The following is a 20064-nucleotide window of genomic DNA, read 5'->3' on the forward strand; positions in this document are numbered from 1 at the left end:
AACCGGCACATCGATTGAGGGGTAATACATTAAGGGTACCAAGTAATTTGCATGGTTACTTCACACCTTGTTTTGTGATCCTCGGCATCCCAGTCACAAAACTTGGAGGGCACACTCAAGATTGAAACATACCTTTGAAAAGTTCATTGAATCTCAAAAGAATCTAGGAGTTTCTAAGAACCAAATTAAATATTTTTAATATTTCGTCTTTGGTGGAAATTGGTGAGTCGTCATTCACCTACCTTTCAAATATGTTATTACTTAGATTACGGCATACCTCTTCTAATTATAATATATTGTGATTGGGTCCTAGCCTTAATACTACATTTGGGTGTTTTATTAAGGATTGTCTCTATTTCTAAACTAAACTTTTCTTCTTTTCAGATGTCTGCAAACACTGCTGCTTCTGGCTCTAATCCTAATGGCTCCTTTACCCTTATGAACTTGTGTGGGAAAGTCACTTTTGACGGATCCAACTTTGATGAATGGATCAGAAACATCCGAATGATTACCCGCTACGAGGACAAGGAATATGTCCTCGATATGGAGCTTAAGGAGATTGATGAGACAGTTGCTACTCCTCAAGAGATCGCTGACTTTAGGGCACATGAAAGGGATGCCACTAAGGTGGCATGCATCATGATGGCCACTATCACAGCCGACCTCCAAAAGTCCTACGAGGACCTCTACCCTTTTGAAATGCACCAAGATTTGATGGAAATATACCATCAAAGTGCAAGATAAGAGAGGTACGAAATCATCTCCTCCATGATAACAACCCGAATGAAGGATGGTGAACCCATCACGGGCCACATGCAGAAAATGCAAAGATTTGTGGACCGTTTGCTGAAGCTTAATGTGAACTTCCCCGAGGAGCTAGCAATAGATATCATTTTGCACTCCTTACCTTCATGTTATGATAAATTTCGCTTGACATACCACATGAACAAGGAAGAGGTCACTCTCAGCAAACTTCAAGGACTCTTAAAGACCGCGGAAAGTGGTCTTAAGGGTAAGGTGGTTGTTACTACTCCTACTCCTACCAACTCCGCACCTGTCTTGGCAATCAGGAAAGGACGAGGGAAGAAGAGAAAGAGTTCTTCGAAGGGTACCAAGGCTAGGACCCTTGATGGCTCTTCTTCAAGTGGAACCAAGAAAGGTTTCATCACTCCTTCTTCTGACCCAAAAGAGGCTGAATGCTTCTATTTCCATGAAAAGGCACATTGGAAGCGGAACTGCCCAAAGTACCAGCAAGATGTGAAGGATGGGAAAGTCAAACCCAACCATGCAGGTATTTACACTATCTTATCTGATAACTCACCCCATTCTAACTCATGGGTCCTTGATACCGGTTGTGGTATTCATATCTGTTCTGATTTACAAGGACCAAGAAGAAGTGAGAATGTGGATCAAGGAAGAATAAACTTGATCATGGGAAACAGGAAAGCTTCACCTGTCACCAAGATTGGAGTTTATACTTTATCGCTATGTAGTGGGTTTAGTTTAGATTTGAATAAATGTTGTTATTCGCCAGAAATGGAAAGAAATATTATTTCCTTTCATGCATTGTATAAACAAGGTTTTACCTTTTCATTTGATAATGAAGTTGGTTCGATTAATGCTTTCTTTAATAATATTCTTTATTTTAAAGCATTACCTTGTGATGGTGTGTATGAAACTGTATTTGTGGTTGATAACTTATGAAATAATGTTTTGTGTATTGATTCTCCTAATAATAATAACTTGGATAAAGCATCATTATGGCATTGTCGTCTTGGCCATATAAGCAAGAAACGCATAGACCAACTCCAAAAGGATGGAGTCTTGGAGTCATTTGACCTAAAGTCAGATGATAGTTGCGAATCATGCTTACGTGGAAAAATGACAAAGTCTCCCTTCATAGGTTCTTGTGAGAGGGGTGAAGGTTTGTTGGACCTTGTACACACGGATGTGTGTGGACCATTCAAACATGCCATAAGGGATGCTAATCATTATTATTTGACTTTTACTGATGATTACAGTAGATATGGATATGTCTACTTAATCAAGCCTAAGTCAGAGACTTTCGAAAGGTTTAAGGAATTTAAAAAGGAAGTCGAGAATCAGTTGGGTAGGAACATTAAGATGCTTCAATCCGATCGAGGTAGTGAGTATCTTAGTTCAGAGTTCCTTGACTATCTTAGGGAATGTGGGATTGTCTCACAATTGACACCTCCCAAGACACCGCAGTTGAATGGTGTGGATGAGAGGCGTAATCGAACCTTGTTGGATATGGTTCGTTCCATGATGAGTTGAGCTTCGCTACCAATCTCATTCTGGGGGTATGCCTTAGAGACTACCGCCCATATTCTTAATCTAGTCCCTACAAAGAAAGTTGCCAAAACTCCTCACGAGATGTGGACTGGTAAAGTACCCAAACTAGACCACATCAAGATTTGGGGTTGCGAGGCTTTTGTGAGGCGCGAGTCTCATGATAAGCTAGAACCCCAAAGCGAGAGGTGTATTTTCATCGGCTACCCACAAAGATCCTTTGGTTACCTCTTCTACAGACCTAGTGATAATGTGGTCTTTGTAGCAAGAAGAGGAGTCTTTCGAGAGAGAGAGTTTATAAGCCAAGGAGACAGTGGGAGGCAAATTGACCTTGAAGAACTTCAAGAGTCAAGTGGTGAAGGAACTTCAAACCCTAGCCCTCAACTTGAGGAGGAAACTCCTGTTGACTCAATTGACGAGTCTGTACCTCTGAGGCGTTCCACGAGAGTTAGGAATGCACCTGAGCATTACTATGGTTTCCATATTATTGCGGAAAGTGAGACACTTATTAGTGATGAGACACTAGTAGGTCTGGATGAACCTAACAGCTACGCGGAAGCCATGGCAGGCTCTGATTCTGCTAAATGGAAAGAGGATATGGATAGCGAGATATAATCCATGTATGACAATCAAGTTTGGAACTTGGTTGAGAATGTACCAGGTCGTAAGACTGTAGGGTGCAAATGGATCTTCAAGAAGAAGACCGACATGGATGGTAATGTACACACTTATAAGGCTCGACTGGTTGCAAAGGGCTTCTCTTAAACTCCTGGAGTGGATTATGATGAGACTTTTTCTCCAGTAGTCAAGATTAAGTCTATTAGGGTTATGTTAGCCATAGCTGCATTTCAAGACTATGAAATATGGCAAATGGATGTCAAAACCGCTTTCCTTAATGGAAAGTTGACTGAAGATGTTTACATGAGTCAGCCAAAAGGTTTTGTTAGTAACGAGTACCCTAATAGAGTGTGTAAGCTTGAGAAATCCATTTATGGATTAAAGCAAGCACCTCGCAGATGGAATCTTTGCTTTGATGAGAAAGTCAAGGAATTTGGCTTTTCTAGGAGTGAAGATGAATCTTGTGTGTATGTCAAGGCTAGTGGGAGTATAGTTAGCATTTTGGTATTGTATGTGGATGACATACTACTCATAGGAAATGACATCCCAACTCTGCAGGAAGTTAAGTCCTGGCTTGGGAAGTGTTTCTCTATGAAGGACCTAGGAGAAGTTGCCTATATTCTAGGGATAAGGATTTTGAGAGACCGGAGTAAAAGACTAATTGGACTTAGTCAAAGTACCTACTTGGACAAGGTGTTGAAGAGATTCAGCATGCAGAACTCCAAGAAAGGAGAGTTACCCATCCAGAGTAACGCCAAATTGAGTAAGACACAAAGCACTAGTACTGAGGCTGAGATAGCAGAAATGAGTCGAGTGTCTTATGCTTCGGCAGTAGGCTCGATTATGTATGCTATGACTTGTACTCGACCTGATGTAGCCTTTTGCCTTGAGCATGGTTAGCAGGTATCAGGGGAACCCTGGCAAGGCTCACTAGACTGCGGTAAAGAATATCCTCAACTACCTACGGAGGACTAAGGACTGGGTCCTTACCCTCGCTGGGAGTGATGACTTGAGAGTTATAGGGTATTGTGATGCTGGTTTCCAGACTGATAGGGATAATTTCCGCTCTCAGTTGGGCTGGGTCTCACCCTAAACGGAGGAGCAATCACTTGGAAGAGTTCCAAGCAGGAGAAGGTGGTTGATTCCACTTGTGAATCAGAGTATATAGCAGCAAGCAAGGCTGCAAAGGAGGCTATATGGCTGAAGAACTTCATAGGAGACCTTGGAGTAGTACCAGCTATAAAGGAGCCCATGGAAATTTTCTGTGATAGTGAAAGTGTTGTTGCCTTAGCCAAAGAACCAAGGGATCACGGGAGATTCAGACACATCGACATAAAATATCATTTTATCAGACGTTGCATAGAAGAAGGAATCCTCGTGGCAAAGAGGGTATCATCGGATGAGAACCCAGCAGATCCCCTTACGAAGGGACTGAGTAGGGTTAAGCATCTCCAGCATGCTTGGAGCATAGGGCTGAAGGATGATATAAGTTTTAGTAGTTAGATAAATTACAAAATTTGTAAAGTGTAATTGACATTTGATGATGAATAAAAATTTGTGTTTATTTATGAGTAAAGTGTTACTATCTTTTGTCAATCGTTTACTATAATTTCTTTTGCATGTTTTGGCTTCCAGAATAGTATGGTGTGGTTTCGCATATTATTCAAACTTTCCACAGTCAGTCATATGTTGGAAGTAGATATGAAGTAAGACTGTCATGAAGTTGGTTGTAGGTGTCAGGATATAAGATAACACTTCATGAGTACTCATAAGTTCTGAGTATTGGAATCAACCAATGCTCACTGGAATCACTTCATGGAATTTTATCTCGAGTGATCGTGAGACGATAATATCATATAAGTCTTCAAACCTAGAGATATGATTTGTTGCCTATGAATTGATTATGCATTGATTGTATGAAAACGCATTGGTAACTCGATGTTATAAAACGTGCTTTTGTGTATAATTCAACTAGTAGTAGAACAAACATATGAGTCGAAGTTTATCTGTTCCTTCTTGGATTAGAAGCTGATATCTGGGCCCCTCGATGATTTTGTTTTGACCTATGTACCGGGCCCGGTCAGAACTAAGTTGATGCGTTCAATTAAGTTCTTTGTCAAACAAATCGAGAATCGGGAAACAAACTGCTGGACAATAAGTAAGACATTGTTCCATGTAATTGTTCGGCTGATATCTAAAACAGAGGATTATATGATCACTTATCTTAAATGGCGTATCAACATCTTCTCAGTTCCGAGAGACCTTGAAAGAGCTTTGATTGCCGATCGGTTCCTGAAGTATTGCAGTTATAATTATTAGACTTATCCAAGTGGGAGACTGTTGGATAAGGTGTCTAAGTCCATAACTATTTCTGGTAAGTACTTGACCCGACCCGACATGGTCTATTTGGGTTGCATGGCACCATGCAATTGGATAAACTAAATGAGAGAAATAACACATATAATTTTTAGGTTTCAGAAAGGTAAAAGTGGTTTCTGCAGGGGCTAAGGATTTGTTCTCCTTTGGGTTGGAAGTTTCTGTCTGGGTTCAGTTGTCTTGGGAAGGTCGTTTTAGGCTCAAAATTTTCGGTTGTGTTCCTTGGGTTGTTTGGTATGATCTGAGTGTTAGTAAGGAGCGATTTCGAGGACAAAATCTAATTTACGTGGGGGAGAGTTGTAACACTCGATTTCAAATTTCTTCATTATTCAGGGTTGTGGCTTAATCGCCAGTTATCATGAGGCTTAGGGACTTGGGGAAGAAAGGATTTGACCCTTTTTGGATGTGGGTACTACAGTTTAAGTGATCCGAGTGTTCGATGGCATTTCGGAGCCCAAGGGTATAATCATAATTTTCTAGTTCGGGCCTTTATGGAATTTGGGCTCTTGTGCGGGAAGTTTTAAGGCAATGGTGAGTCGTTAGAAGCGTAGAGCTTCTCATCAGATTTCTGTGGATATAAAGTTCGTTGGAAACGAGCTTGAGATGAAGGAGTTATGACCGAATGAAGTTCGAGTGTTTTAAATGACCATCTATGAGTTTTTCTATTTTATTAAATTTAGTATAATATTTTAATATAATAATTGTAATAAATGTAGTAATAATTGAATATCAATTTCATTAATGAACTTACATTTTAATTTCAAAATTCTCAAAATTAAAGCTCATTAGTTTTATTTATTTATTTATTTATTTAAATTATTTGTTTAAATTTAAAAGATAAAAACACATTTCCATTATAATAATTCATTATTTTTTTTATAAATTCAAAATCTCAAATATTTTGATCTTTATATTTAATTTTTTTTTTAAATTAACCCATATAATACATGAGTTTCACAACTAATTTTGAGACAAAAGAAAAGATCATTTCTCTCTCTACCTCTCTTTAATTTATTTTTATTTTTTTATTTTATGACTTTTGACATGCAATTGGTTTAAACGAGATGATTAGTTGGTTATGAAGATTTATTATTATTATTATTATTATTATTATTATTATTATTATTATTATTCTAAATTGGTTATCAAAATAACTCAATTCTATATAATATTAACTAGTTTATAACCCGTGAGAATCATGTTATAAATTTAATTAAATTACCGTATTAAAAAATCAAAATTATTAATCAATTATTTTAAATAAATTATTACTTAAGAGATATTTTTTTAGTTATATAAAATTGTAATTGTTGACTTAAATAAATACGTGAAGTTATATCACTGTATAATCTGTACTAATTTTATTTTATTTTTTAATCTAATGTTATTAATTTAATATAATTAAAGTGAAAAAAATTAATTTTGAAATTTAAAATGGAGAATCAATTATTAATTTAATGTAATTAGAGTGGAAAATTTAAAATTTGATTGAAATTAATAATTAATAGTTTGACAAGTAGCATGATAGATAACATATAATATTAATGAATAGTTATAATAATACCATACTTATCAATATATTTGATATAATAAAATAATGATACAAATAGAAATAATAAAAACAGCGTTTTTATAATAGTATTTAGATTTAGATTTGATCATTAATAAAAACAATAAATAATTGTTATAATGATAACCATAACATACCAATAAACAATATCTTATGTTTAACCACAACGAAGTAAAAGAAATTAAAATTCAAATTATCCCTATTTTTGGAATAATAAAATATATACATTTAAAAAAGAAAATTCAATTCTAGTAACGTATCCACCAAATTTATAACTTGGTTAAACATCATTTTCAGTCCGTTTAGATTTGATCGAAATCCACAGATCAGATTGTCTTTAAACTAGTTATTCAAACGATTACAAATTTAGAAGCAAATGATACATGCAATTACAAAATTAAACTTTTATATTTTCTTAATATCGAAAGTAAAGCTTTTATCGTATATTATTCTTTAATTCAACATTAAGGACATACATTAATAATATATTTATTGCTTTAAATCATTTTTTATGTAGAAAGTAAATATTACTTCATATAATAACTATATATTTTATATTTTGTTTAATTAAAAAAAAAGTATTTTATCATCAAGGTCATAAAAGATTTAATATATATATATATATATATATATATATATATATATATATATATATATATACACTAATAAATAAAGATAATTTTGCCAAATGTAAACTTCTTATTGAATTTGATACATATAATTTTCTTAGAATTTTAAAATTATTTTTTTTCCACTTGTAATTTTTGTATTTTTTTCATTTTTATTCAACTTCCATCTATTAAATGTCACCTTATAGTAAGTAATGTGAATTAATGTATATAGTAAATATTCTATTTATGAATTCCATTTGTGAATTTATATTAATTAGTTTTATTAGTATAGATTAATTAAGACAAATTACATAAATGGTCCTTATGGTTTATTCTATTTATTGTATTTATTTCGAAAGTTTGCTTTAAAAAATACTTAATTTTTACACATTCATATTCAACATGATGTTTTTGTAAATATGATAATATTTTTTTTATTAGTAAAGATTGAACTACACCTTATATTTAACTTTTTTAAGCAACCCGTGTAATACACGGGTTTCACACCTAGTATATATATATATATATATATATATATATATATATATATTCTATTTAACAATTTTAACAGTTTTTTAATTTTTTTTTCAAATGCTAAGGTTTTCTAAAAAAACAAAAACCTAGGTGAGAGCTTTTTAGGAGAAAATCAAAAATAAAATTACAAGATTTTTTTTTAGAAAAAATAGGATTTAATTCAGAAAATTCCTATATCAGAACTTTTATGATAATAACTTTATATATATATATATATATATATATATATATATATATATATATATATATATATATATAATTTTGTAAAAACATAGTGTATTTTTAATTTTTTATCAATTGGTTTTTGAGTTGTATTACTGTAATAAACTAAAGTGAGAGTTATGTTTTGTACTTACCGCGTTGATTGCATCTATATAAGGGAGCGGTAAACTCTTTATTTGGGCTTCGGATGCACCTTCTTCCTCTCCTTCTGCAGGTAACCAAATCCTTCTTTTTTTTTTTCTTCTTCTTCTCTATAAAGCCTCGAATCAATCTTTTCATTGTGCTTGTTCATCGGAATTGTTAGAACCTTTTGTTGCTTATATGCTAATTTTTCCTTATATGGATTTCGCTGGATTGCTTTTCCCCCGTTAATTTCCATTTCTATACACGATTTCCCCTTTAAATGATTCTGCTGCTGCAGATGATTTCAAGCAAACGATTATCAGATGTCTAACTTTTGTGAACAGTATCGAATTTTTTCATGGAGTTGGTCAATTGAGTTGTAAGGTGGTTGGGATGATCTAGGGTTTTGATTTGACATAGAGACATCAATAGCAACGACTTAATTATGAGGTTTTAATAATTTTATTGGTAATTCTCCTCCTTTTTTTCATTTTCGTGCTGTTTATGATATAAAATTTGGGTTTCTTTGTTTCTGTAATTAGTTCTATTATAATTCAAAGCAATTCATACTTTAAAATTAAAAAAATCCAAATGATACTTGTTGATTTATTATATTACATTGGATTTCATTAGGGTTTATATCAAGTTGTAACCTTTTTTGGCGGATTCAAGGAAGGTTTAATGTAATATCCGATTTCCTTTTTTCAAAGATTGTTTTGCTAATATCCTCCAAATGACGAGGTTCTTAACAAGTAATGTGTAGTTCACTTCTTTCCTCTTCTTCTGATCTCATTGAATACACCTAGGAGTCTAGATCTTCTCTGTAACATATTATTCTACATATTTTGATATGTGTACTCTTATTTTATTCAGAGTGAGAGGTTGTTTGTGCTTATCTGCATTGCAAGAACAGATGACAAGAGGAAATGGTGTTGGTGTCAAGGGAAATAAGCGGAGAAAGATTCAGCAAAGAGAACAGGACTCAGAGGAGTCAGATGAGGAATATAATGTGGCTGAAGATGAAGATAGTGATGAGTCAGATGAGTGCTATTCCTTAGATGGTGATGAATCAGAAGAGATATTAGCTGATTTTGGAAAGTCACGGAGGGTTGCTAGATCAAGAAACACCCGGAGGACTTCTGCAGGTAGGAAGGGGAATGAGATAGCAAAGCCTCGTAAGAGGAGAAGGGTTTCTTATACAGGTGATGATGATGATGATGAAGATGATGATGAAGAGTTTATGTCTTTGGGTAAGAAAGCTAAACGGATAAAGAAACCTAGGGAAAAGAAGAGGGTTTCATATACAGAAGTGGATGATGATGAAGAGTTTATGTCTTTAGGTAGGGAAGCTAAGCGGAGGGAAAAGAAGAGAGTTTCATATACAGAAGATGATGATGATGAAGACTTTGGAGAATTTATGTTTTCAAGTAGAAACCAGAGAAATAAGCCTCGGGAAAAGAAGAGGGTTTCTTATACAGAAGAAGAAGAAGAAGAAGATGATGATGATGCAGGATTTATGTCTTCGGGTAGGGAAAGTAGCCGGATAAAGAAGCCTGTGGAAAAAAAGAGGTTTTCATATACAAAAGATGATGATGATGAGGAGGAGGAGGAGGATGATGATGACTATGCAGAATTTGTGTCTTTGGGTAGAAAGAGAAACCAGAGACAGAAACCTAAGGAAAAGAAGAGGGTTTCATATACAGAAGAGGATGAAGATGATGATGATGCAGAATTTATGTCATCAGGTAGGGAAGGTAAACATGTAAAGAAGCCTAGGGAAAAGAAGAAGGTTTCATATACAGAAGAGGATGATGATGTAGAGGACTATTTGGAATTCATGTCTTCAGGTAGAAAGAGAAGCCAGAGAAAGAAGTGTCACGAAGAGAAGAGGGTAGAGCATGAGGATAATGATGATGCAGAATTTATGTCTTTGGGTAAGGAATGTAACCAGGTAAACAACCCTAGGGAAAAGAAGAGGGTTTCATGTGCAGAAGAGGATGTTGGTGATGATGAGGACTATGCAGAATTCGAGTCCGAGGGTAGAAACCACATAAAGAATAGGGTTTCAGATACAGAAGAGGATGAGGATGATGCAGAATTTATGTCTTCAGGTAGGGAGGCTAACCATATAAAGAAGCCTAGGGAAAAGAATCGAGTTTCATATAGAGAAGAAGAAGAAGAGGACTATGCAGAATTTGTGTCTACGGGTAGAAATAGAACCCAAAGAAAAAAGCTTCAAAAGAGGATTTCGGATACAGAAGCAGATGATGATGATGATGATGATGGTGATGATGCAGAATTAATGTCTTTGGATAGTGAAGCTAACAAGATAACGAAGCCTATGGAATTGAAGAGGGTTTCATATACAGAAGGGGATGATGATGATGATGATGATCTTGGTAATGATGATGATGATGATGAAGAGTTTATATCTTTTGGTAGGGAAGGTAAACAGATAAAGAAGCCCAGGGAAAAGAATATGGTTGCATATAAAGAAGAGTATGATGATGATGAGGTTGATGGTAAGGAAGATAACCAGATAAAGAACCTTAAGGAAAAGGAAAGTGTTTTATATACAAAAGAGGATGATGATAATGATGATGAGGGAGAGTATGCAGGATTTGTCTCTTTGGGTAGAAAGAAGCCTCAAGAAAAGGAGAGGGTTTCAGACACTGAAGATGATGATGATGATGATAGAGAGTTTATGTATCCAGGTGAGAAGGTAAACCAGAAAAAGAATCTTCGTGAGAAGAGGAAGGTTTCATACACAGAAGATGATTCTGACTTTATTTCCACAAGTAACAAGTCAAACCCAATAAATGCCCCTCAAGAAAAAAGTAGGATTTCATCTGAAGAAGACAATCAAGAAGAAGAAGATGAAAACGATGCAGAATTCAAGTTAAGTGAGAGTGATTTTCTTGATGATGAAGACGAAACACCAAAGATGAAAAAACCCGAGAAACCACCACAAAAAAAGAGTATCCGTGGAAGACATAAAAAGACGAAAAAGCCCACAAGGCCAAAACAAAGAAACCCCCGAAAGGTAGCTTCTACCAAAGACAAAAAGACAAAAAAACCCACACCAGAATCCGATTCAGATTTTGTGAGTCCTCCATCATCCGACCATGAATACACCATCTCAGAAGAAGAAAGAGAACAAATGAGAGAAGCAAGAGTATACTGTGCAAATCTAAGAGCTAAATTAAGAAGCTCCTCCTCCCAAAATCAAGAAGAAACCCAAAGAAAAAAATACCCAATAAGAAAAGGTAAAGAAAAGCTAGAAGAAAACACAAAAGACGAAATAGGAAAACAAGTTTGTGGAATCTGTTTATCAGAAGAAGCAAAAAGAACTGTCAGAGGTGTCCTAAATTGTTGTCGCCATTACTTCTGTTTCTCATGCATCATGGAATGGTCAAAAGTGGAATCCCGTTGCCCTTTATGTAAACAAAGATTTTCAACAATCACAAAAGCTGCAAAATCAGACACTGGATTTGACTCAAGAACAGTTGTCATCCCTGTTCCTGAATGCGACCAGGTTAGTAATCTAATTATTTTACTGAAATGCAAGGGTAAAATGGTCATTTATTAAAAGAATTGTTTGTTGTTGACAGGTATACGAGCCGTCTGAAGAAGAGTTAAGGGGGTATCTTGACCCATACGAAAGTGTGATATGTACAGAGTGTCACCATGGTGGGGAAGACGCATTAATGTTGTTATGTGACATATGCGATTCATCTGCACATACTTTTTGTGTTGGTCTAGGAAGGGAGGTTCCGGAAGGAAATTGGTATTGTGACGGCTGTAGGCCGACTGTTTTCGGTTCCTTAAATTCATCAGATCCTTTACCACCATCTTCTTCCAGATCTCCCATTCCCGGAGGTTTCGATTTAAACGAATTATATGTTCCCGAAACGCCCCTCACACAACAACAACCTCAATCTCAACAAACACGTGTTTTGGTTTTACCTGAACCTGGTGATTTTACACCTGCTACTACTTTAAGAGATAGGAGGAGAATACATCGCCAAATACATCATCGGTTTTTGAATAATAACAGAATGAATGATTTAGTGAATCGAAATGGAGGAAGAACTTCTTCTTCTTCTTCTTCAGGGATTAGGTTATTTGGGTCTCAACTTGATCAACCTCAAAGTCAAAGGGACAATCATGTTGGTGTTGGTGCTGACGTGTCATTGGAAGGTGAACATGGTGGGCCCGGTTTGGGTTTGGGTTTTGATTCGAGATTGGGATTTGGACAGCTCCACCCTTGTACAAATAGATCCAGCATTGCTTCTGATGCATGCAGAGAGGTGAGTCTAAGTGCTAAATGCAAGAAAATAGCATCCTACTTCTACTTTTTTTCTTTAACTAAGTTACATTTTTGGTCCTTGAGCGTAACTGATTTTTGCAATTTTGGTCCCAAAAAGTTTTCTCTCGCTATTTTGGTCCTTATTTGAGGTTCTTGTAACATTTTTGGTCCTTGTTCCATATAAAATGCAACTATTTTTTGTCTTTGAGTAAAGCTGATTTTTGCAATTTTGGTCCTGAAAAGTTATTTTACGTGAGACAAGGACCAAAAACGTTATAAAAACTTTGAATAAGAACCAAAATTGCAAGAGAACTTTTTGTGACGAAAACGGAAAGAATCAGCTATACTTGGGGACCAAAAACGTAATTTACTCTCTCTTATTACGGTTTGAAAAATCCAAATATAGTTTGAAAATTGCTTTCTATACGGATGAAATTGTTATAATTAATTGGGTAGATTTTTCAAAATAATATCAAAGCTTTGATGTTGTCATGAAAATTTCATATTTTTGTAGGTTGTGGGACCCTCGAGAACATCGCAAGGCGGTTTTCATGCACCATATTAACTATATTATTATATACAGCTGTCAAAGCTCAAATTTACTTGAAATGTTTTTCAAAAGCTGTATAAAAAAAAAACAACCATTATTTTTCCCAGTTTGATTACCCTCCCCAACCACCAAAATTCATTATTCTGTTTATCATTTAACACCATTTATACAGGTCAACCATTTTGATAAATATCTCATGTGTACGTCGTGCAGTGGAATTTGTACCTTGTCCTCAGTTTTATATCTATATTTTAATATGGAAAAGACCTACCAATAATCCATCTCGAAAGCAGTTGTACACTTGTGGCTATAATTGAGCAGTTGAAACTTGAAAAGTAATGAAATTTTATAAAAATGGGTAATGATTGATGAATGTGACAATATTATTGGTCATTTCGTAAAGTTTTCTATGCTATTCTGTGCAATAGGGTTGGGCGCTATTTGAATAAGATAATGCAAGGGTACTTTTTTAGATTTTAAAAAGTAGTAAGGTGGTTATTAATTTATTCTATAGGTTTATATAAAAAGTTAAATGATATAAAATAAATAATGGTTTGATAAAATATTGTGTTTTAAAAAAATACTTAAAACTGATTGAATTGAAGTTTAAGATTGTGGTAATTTTGGATTGTTGCGTTTTAAAAGTTATAATCACAAAAATGATAAAAAATTGAGATATGACTCGTAAATAAATAAAAATTTGTCGAAAAATTAAACAAAAATGGATGGTTTTACCATTTGACCATCTTTGTAATAATTTATTTTTGGATGAGTTCGTTTAGCGAAATTGCTTCTATATTGGTATCCATTACATTTTTCTAGATAAAACCAATAAACATTTTCTTTCTTAAAATGATGTAATTTAGACTAAGGGTGTGCACGTTGCGGTTTGGTGCGGTTTAAAATCAAAACTTCAAACCGCATCACATGTGCGGTTTGAGATTTTCGGAAACCGCAAAACGCACCGCGAAGGTTCTAAACCGCATTATGCAGTTTTGTGCGGCGCAGGCGCTTTTGATGCTGTTTGTGTTTTGATAATAACATTCGAGAATATAGATAAAAGTATATTTCATTTTTGTTTACTTTTTTTGATACGATCAAAAGAGCATAAATAGAAAAACTCTTTTTTTTGGTCTCTACTATACTCCATCGAAGAGACAGGAGGTATAAGTTTTATTGTCTTTTTCTTTTCATGTGTACCAATAGAACACCGAAAGAAAAAATAATCATAGAAGCCATTTATTAATATTAAATATAATGTTTTTAATTCAAGAAACAATATAGAATGAACAAGTTGTATATACGACCAAACCTATGTTCTAATTAGAAAATTATAATTATACCATTTCTAAGTAAGAAATCTATGATTAATCAAAATCTTGGTTGATTATAATCAACATTCCGAAATCTTCTTATATTCCCAGGTAACTTGATGTTTTTAATGGATATATATATATATATATATATATATATATATATATATATATATATATATATATATATATATATATATATATATATATAAATGTAGACCAATCAAAATTAATTAAATAATTAAATAAATAAATAAAGTAAATAAAAGTAATTTAGTCATTTGTTTACCCTATAATCATGATATCGTTTAAATCTCGTTTCCCATTTTATCTAAAAACCACAAATCGACATCAGCGACCTTTTTGGGGTTGCCTTTCATCGTCTTCTTCATAGAGCGGTACCATGCCCAAGCGCGATTTCTGCGGTTTTTTTTCAATAAGAACCGATTTCTACAAAGGGCATTTCCGGGACATTTCGATCGATCGCAAGGGGGGCTGAGAAAGCAACTTCGGTCCTCGTCTTGGCATCATCAGGTTAAAAGAACATCGATTAAAGGAGATCATGTGGTGGTGAAAACTGAGCAACGATTGGGGAAACCGAAGGTAGTTTATGCCACCGGCGATCGTCGCAACTAGGGGCTTCTTCATCAGCTTCCTAATTGATTTCACAACCAGCAATCACCGAGCCACCGTCGCCATCCATCACCATCGTCTTTGCAATTGCCGTCACAACAAAACGTGATTCGATTTTACAACCACTAGTAACCAGACACATAAAAGTGATTTGCAAGGCTTTAAGCCAGCAAGTATATTTCACAGAATCGATCTTCAAGAATTCCGCAACAACACAAAAATTGATGATCTAGTACGCTGTCCTTTAATACGCTTGACATATTTTGGCAATTTTTATTTTCTTTATTGTAGACATCATTTATTTATATGGTTTTCCATATGGAGGAAATAGACTCATGGTTGAAGGGAATGGTTCTGCCAAAGCAATCATAATTAGCCAATTCACAAACTTTCTTGAACTATTCTTTGCAAAAGGTAATATTATGTGTTTCAGTTAAGCTATTTCTTTTGGTACTTTATGCAAAAATGATGCTTTATAAGCTTATGGCACCAAAAGATGTATTTGAAAATATAAAATGTGGTGCATGTTTGACACTTAGATTCAAACATTGAATGGTGGAAATTTGCAGAGTAGCGTGTCATGTATTTAATTCTATTTAAATTGGATTGATTATCTTGTCCTTTATTTGCTGCTTCTCAATAGGAAACTGGTATACCCGTTATGACATTATTTCAATCTTCTAATGTTGGACAAATTACAAATATTTTTCATATGATATCGGGTATCCCAAAAGTTTACTTGGATATTTTTTGACAGATTTATGCATGTTCTACTGATTTATTTGGATACTTTTCCAACAGAATGCATACAATAATTGAATCTTGAATTCCAACTCTATCGGAATGGAATCACGAATTCCAATTCTGTTGGAATGGAATATGAATATTTTCTCACTGATTTATGCATGTTCTACAATGATTGGTTATTGGTTTTGGTGCAATTCACAAGTCCACATATTTTTCCAAAGGAATTTTGTTTTTTATTTTTCATTTGCTAATACGTTATTGGATTCTAAACTACAATTGAATTTATTTTCACAGAAGTTGATGCTTGAAGAACGGACAAAAAAATTGAAAATGTTTCTTAGCAACATTATTCTTTTAGAAGGAATTAGTGTATTTGTTAGATTTTGATGTTTTTTTTCCCGATTTGAAAGTTTTTTAGTTTTATGCTGTAAAAATAAATGTAATTTTTAGCAATTGTTACACGTATTCTATAAGAATTAATGTAATTTTTGTTTTAATTCTTCAATTGATGGTTCGAGAATTTTGTTATTCTACAAGAAATTTTTAAAGTCATGATCAAGAAATATGTTCAAGAATATTTTTATTATTTTATGGTTCAAAAATATTTTTATTTTTGAACATACTCAAACATATTCTATCAGAATGTACAAACTAAAAACCTTATAATTTGTAAAATCGGATTTTAAAAATTAATAGAATCTTTGATCCCTTAAAATATGCAAATTTCCTTTATTAAATTTATGTTAACCGACTAAAATAGTCTTCTAGTTAAATTAGATTGTATTTTTCAATCATATTTAATTAAATAATATGTATTAATCACTTTTTTAAAATAAGTAAAATGATTGGCCCACATTTATGCATACAATAACACAATAATTACTTTGAATAGAATAACCTAAACATATATATATATATATATATATATATATATATATATATATATATATATATATATATATTTACTATCTTATAAAAGAAATCTCACTATTTCTAAAAATAAATTGAATATAATAATATTATTTTTTTAAGACGTTCAAATCATTAAGCTAATAGTACAAGTACTCATCAATAAAATAATATTAAATTTTAACCTGTGTTTTGAATCCTTATATTTCTCAACAAATTCTATCTCCTTCCCTGAATTTCGGATAATTCAAAATTTGAAACCATCAGAAAATACATGTTGATTCAAATATCCTTCCTGCAGATAACTCTTTCTTAACAGGTTTTTATTTTAATCCTTAATTGTAATTGATTTCATCATTTTTAACTTTTTGTATTTTTATCTTATAAATATATTGGGTGAAGGCTTTATTATGTCAGGTTTGTTCCTAAAAAGGTTTTTTACTATGTTTCTTTAATGTGTTGGATTTACAGGTTCAAAAAACTCAACCAAGAGGGCCAGTTAGAGCATTATATTATCATTAGTTTGTATATTTTGGCATCTTACTTTTGCAATAAAGAGCGGTTAAACACAAGATTTGACATGATTAAGGTAGTTTGTATATTTTTCATCTTGTTTAGTCTAAAAATGAAACATTTTTCATCATTGGTCCTTATACTATCAAGTTTCATCACATTGACTTCCTGATTACGGTGATTATTGTCCTTATTATAAGGTTCTATATAGATTTTGTTCAATATTTTAAGGTTTCGAGAACCTAAATCAATATGAATTCTTGAATTACATACCATCGTTGAAAATGTTTTAATTTGTGACTAAACTTGGTTTAAAATCACAACGAACAAGTTGACACCTGAGTATTTTGGCCTTCTCAAAGGCCTGTTTATCGACTTTTGAATCACAATCTAAAGGTTTATTCTTATAAACTATTATTTATATATTTTAGCGTTTTACTTAGTAGGACATTAAATTAATAAAGGAATTAAGGAAAACGAAAAAAAAAAGAGGACGATAAATGGAAGTAATAACCATTTAGGGGGTGTTTGGCAAAAAAAACTTATTTCTTATTAGTTTATTAGCTTATAAGTTAATAAGTAAGTGTAGGGTAACTTATGAAAAAATGACGTATTAGAAGTTCCCCACCAGAATAAGTTATTTTAATCCAAACACTTTTTTAACTTATAGTGATGTGGAACCTAATAAGTTGTTTTAAAAAAGCTTAGCCAAACACCCCTTTAATATGGTATGGTAATGCTCTTGAAAAATAGATGTCATTTAATATTCATTTCTCGAAGTGAACGCAAAATGGTTTTAACTCTAAAGAGATCAAATTATTCGTCGTCCGCCGCTTTGCGCGGGTAGACGGCTAGTGTGTGTGTGTGTGTGTGTATATATATATATATATATATATAGACACGTGTCACTTGATCATTGGTTCCAGCATATGATGTCCTAGTTATTCATTTTCCGTTGAACCTACTTTTATATATATATATATATATATATATATATATATATACACACACACACACACACACGTGTGCCCGCGCAAAGCGGCGGCAACAAATAGTTTCTGGACGGTTATTAATTTATTTCGGTTAATAGTATCCTTGCGGATATCGGATCAAACCATAAAAACCTTTAAGTATAACCAAGTTGCAATATTGATCATTTTTTCGTTTTTATAATCCTTAAACATGATAAATCCATTTATGTGTCACTTCCTTGCAAATTGCAATTAATCACTCATTCATAATGTTAACTTCTAATAACAGTAACTTGTTTCAGAACTTTGACCGGTTTGGTGGGTTGTAATTCAATTTGATTTTTTTTAATATATATATATATATATATATATATATATATATATATATATATATATATATAAAGGTTTTTTGTAATCTTGAAACCATTTTAATTTATAAATTTAACGCAAATGTTTATCTATTTATTTGTTTATTTTTGCATTTTACTTTTATTTTTTAACAATGTATTTTTCAAATTTTTTATAATTACCTCTCCGAAAAACCATATGGTGTGAAGACAACTACTGGAACGTATTTCACCCATATTTAAGATTTTCAACCTAGTAAATATACAAACACCATGATACAATGATTATAGATTTGATACCAAATATTGATTTTAAAATGTTTCGTTTGCTTAAAAAGAAATTGTTTATAATAAAATAGAGACCGGTAATAACTAATTAGGTAATCAAAGGTGTATTGTTTAAAAAAAACATTAAATTATATGCCAGAGTTACTTTGAGTTAAAATATTACTCTTAAAAATAGTTAATTTGCTTTTTTTTTTCTTATACTACTTTGTGCCACTCCTAAATTATCTATTGAAAATGGTAATAATCAATTCTCTCCATCGTGCCTAATATTTAAAATAATTTTAATGTCCTTTTTTTATCTTGAAACACCACACATATTTTTGAAGGAAGAAAGGTAAAATAGTTAGCTTTTTAAATCCAATACACCTGTGACAAATAAAAAAAGAAAGGTAATTACCTTTTAAAAATAGTGTACTAAACAACCAGGAGAATAAAAAAAAATAAAGAATTTGCTAATAGAGAAACCCAAATTTAAAAGATTTGGAATTAAGAATTCTTATTTTTGAAGTCATTTTCTGCAAGGGAGATATGACTCATGGACAAACGGCTCCACAAAGTAGAAAAGTTAATAAAAGTCAATATAAAGACCCTATAAAAACAAAAACTGCAACATTGGGAAAGATGGTACTTGTATTTAAATTAAATTTGGCCGATTTCACCTTTTTTAAGCAAATTTTGCTCTTTTTAGCCACCATCATTCCTGAGATCCCAACTATTCTTGATTTTTGCACAAGAAAATGAAGAAGCCGAGATAAGTGGCCAAAACATGGACAAGAAATGGCGGTGGAAGGTTTCTAGATCTACCTGAGCCAAGATTCTGAATTGGATAGGACCATTAAAATCCTAGATGCTTATTAAAAATCAAAACAAATAGAATCCAACAATACAAACAAATGGGTAAAATGGAAAGATGTTTTACTTTGTTTTTGTGTTAAAAAAGATTTTTACCATATACCTTCTTAGACAGATGACAAAATTCCACATAAAAATCCAAAGTCATCTCCAACTTGACAGAATGAAGAATGCAATTGTTGAGAAATGTCAATATGATTATGAGTGGATTATAAAAAAAATCACAAATTTGAAATAGTCATGCATGAATAGATTGAATATAACCTTC

The 20064-nt window shown here is 32.9% G+C and overlaps 1 protein-coding gene and 1 long non-coding RNA gene across 4 annotated transcripts; both read left to right on the forward strand.

Annotated features, from left to right (window-relative positions):
* The first annotated feature begins 8414 nt into the window (after positions 1 to 8414).
* Positions 8415 to 13512, forward strand: LOC145063361 (uncharacterized). 3 transcript variants are annotated; one of them, XM_079010951.1, is made up of 4 exons: positions 8415 to 8455; positions 9238 to 11899; positions 11976 to 12674; positions 13188 to 13512. In XM_079010951.1, exons 2-4 carry the CDS (start codon positions 9278 to 9280, stop codon positions 13236 to 13238), a joined length of 3372 nt encoding a protein of 1123 aa, XP_078867077.1. In that variant the 5' UTR covers positions 8415 to 8455; positions 9238 to 9277; the 3' UTR covers positions 13239 to 13512. The 3 variants fall into 3 exon arrangements, with proteins under 3 accessions (XP_078867077.1, XP_078867076.1, XP_078867078.1); XM_079010950.1 differs by lacking the exon at positions 8415 to 8455 and adding an exon at positions 8471 to 8832; XM_079010952.1 differs by lacking the exon at positions 8415 to 8455 and adding an exon at positions 8998 to 9116.
* Positions 13513 to 14799: 1287 nt separating this feature from the next.
* LOC145064881 (uncharacterized) lies at positions 14800 to 16413 on the forward strand. The gene is made up of 2 exons (XR_013688125.1): positions 14800 to 15583; positions 16211 to 16413. It is a non-coding gene; the product is annotated as an uncharacterized LOC145064881 (long non-coding RNA).
* Positions 16414 to 20064: the final 3651 nt, after the last annotated feature.

This window comes from Lactuca serriola, chromosome 7 (genome assembly GCF_051521515.1).
Source record: "Lactuca serriola cultivar US96UC23 chromosome 7, Lser_US96UC23_V15, whole genome shotgun sequence".
Lineage (NCBI taxonomy): Eukaryota > Viridiplantae > Streptophyta > Magnoliopsida > Asterales > Asteraceae > Lactuca > Lactuca serriola.

Bases quoted from the DNA above. Each gene is read 5' to 3' on its own strand.
- LOC145063361 (XM_079010951.1), top strand. From the start codon at position 9,278: ATGACAAGAGGAAATGGTGTTGGTGTCAAGGGAAATAAGCGGAGAAAG. The intron at 11,900-11,975 runs GTTAGTAATCTA...TGTTGTTGACAG, and splicing joins CTGTTCCTGAATGCGACCAG to GTATACGAGCCGTCTGAAGA. The intron at 12,675-13,187 runs GTGAGTCTAAGT...ATATTTTTGTAG, and splicing joins CTTCTGATGCATGCAGAGAG to GTTGTGGGACCCTCGAGAAC.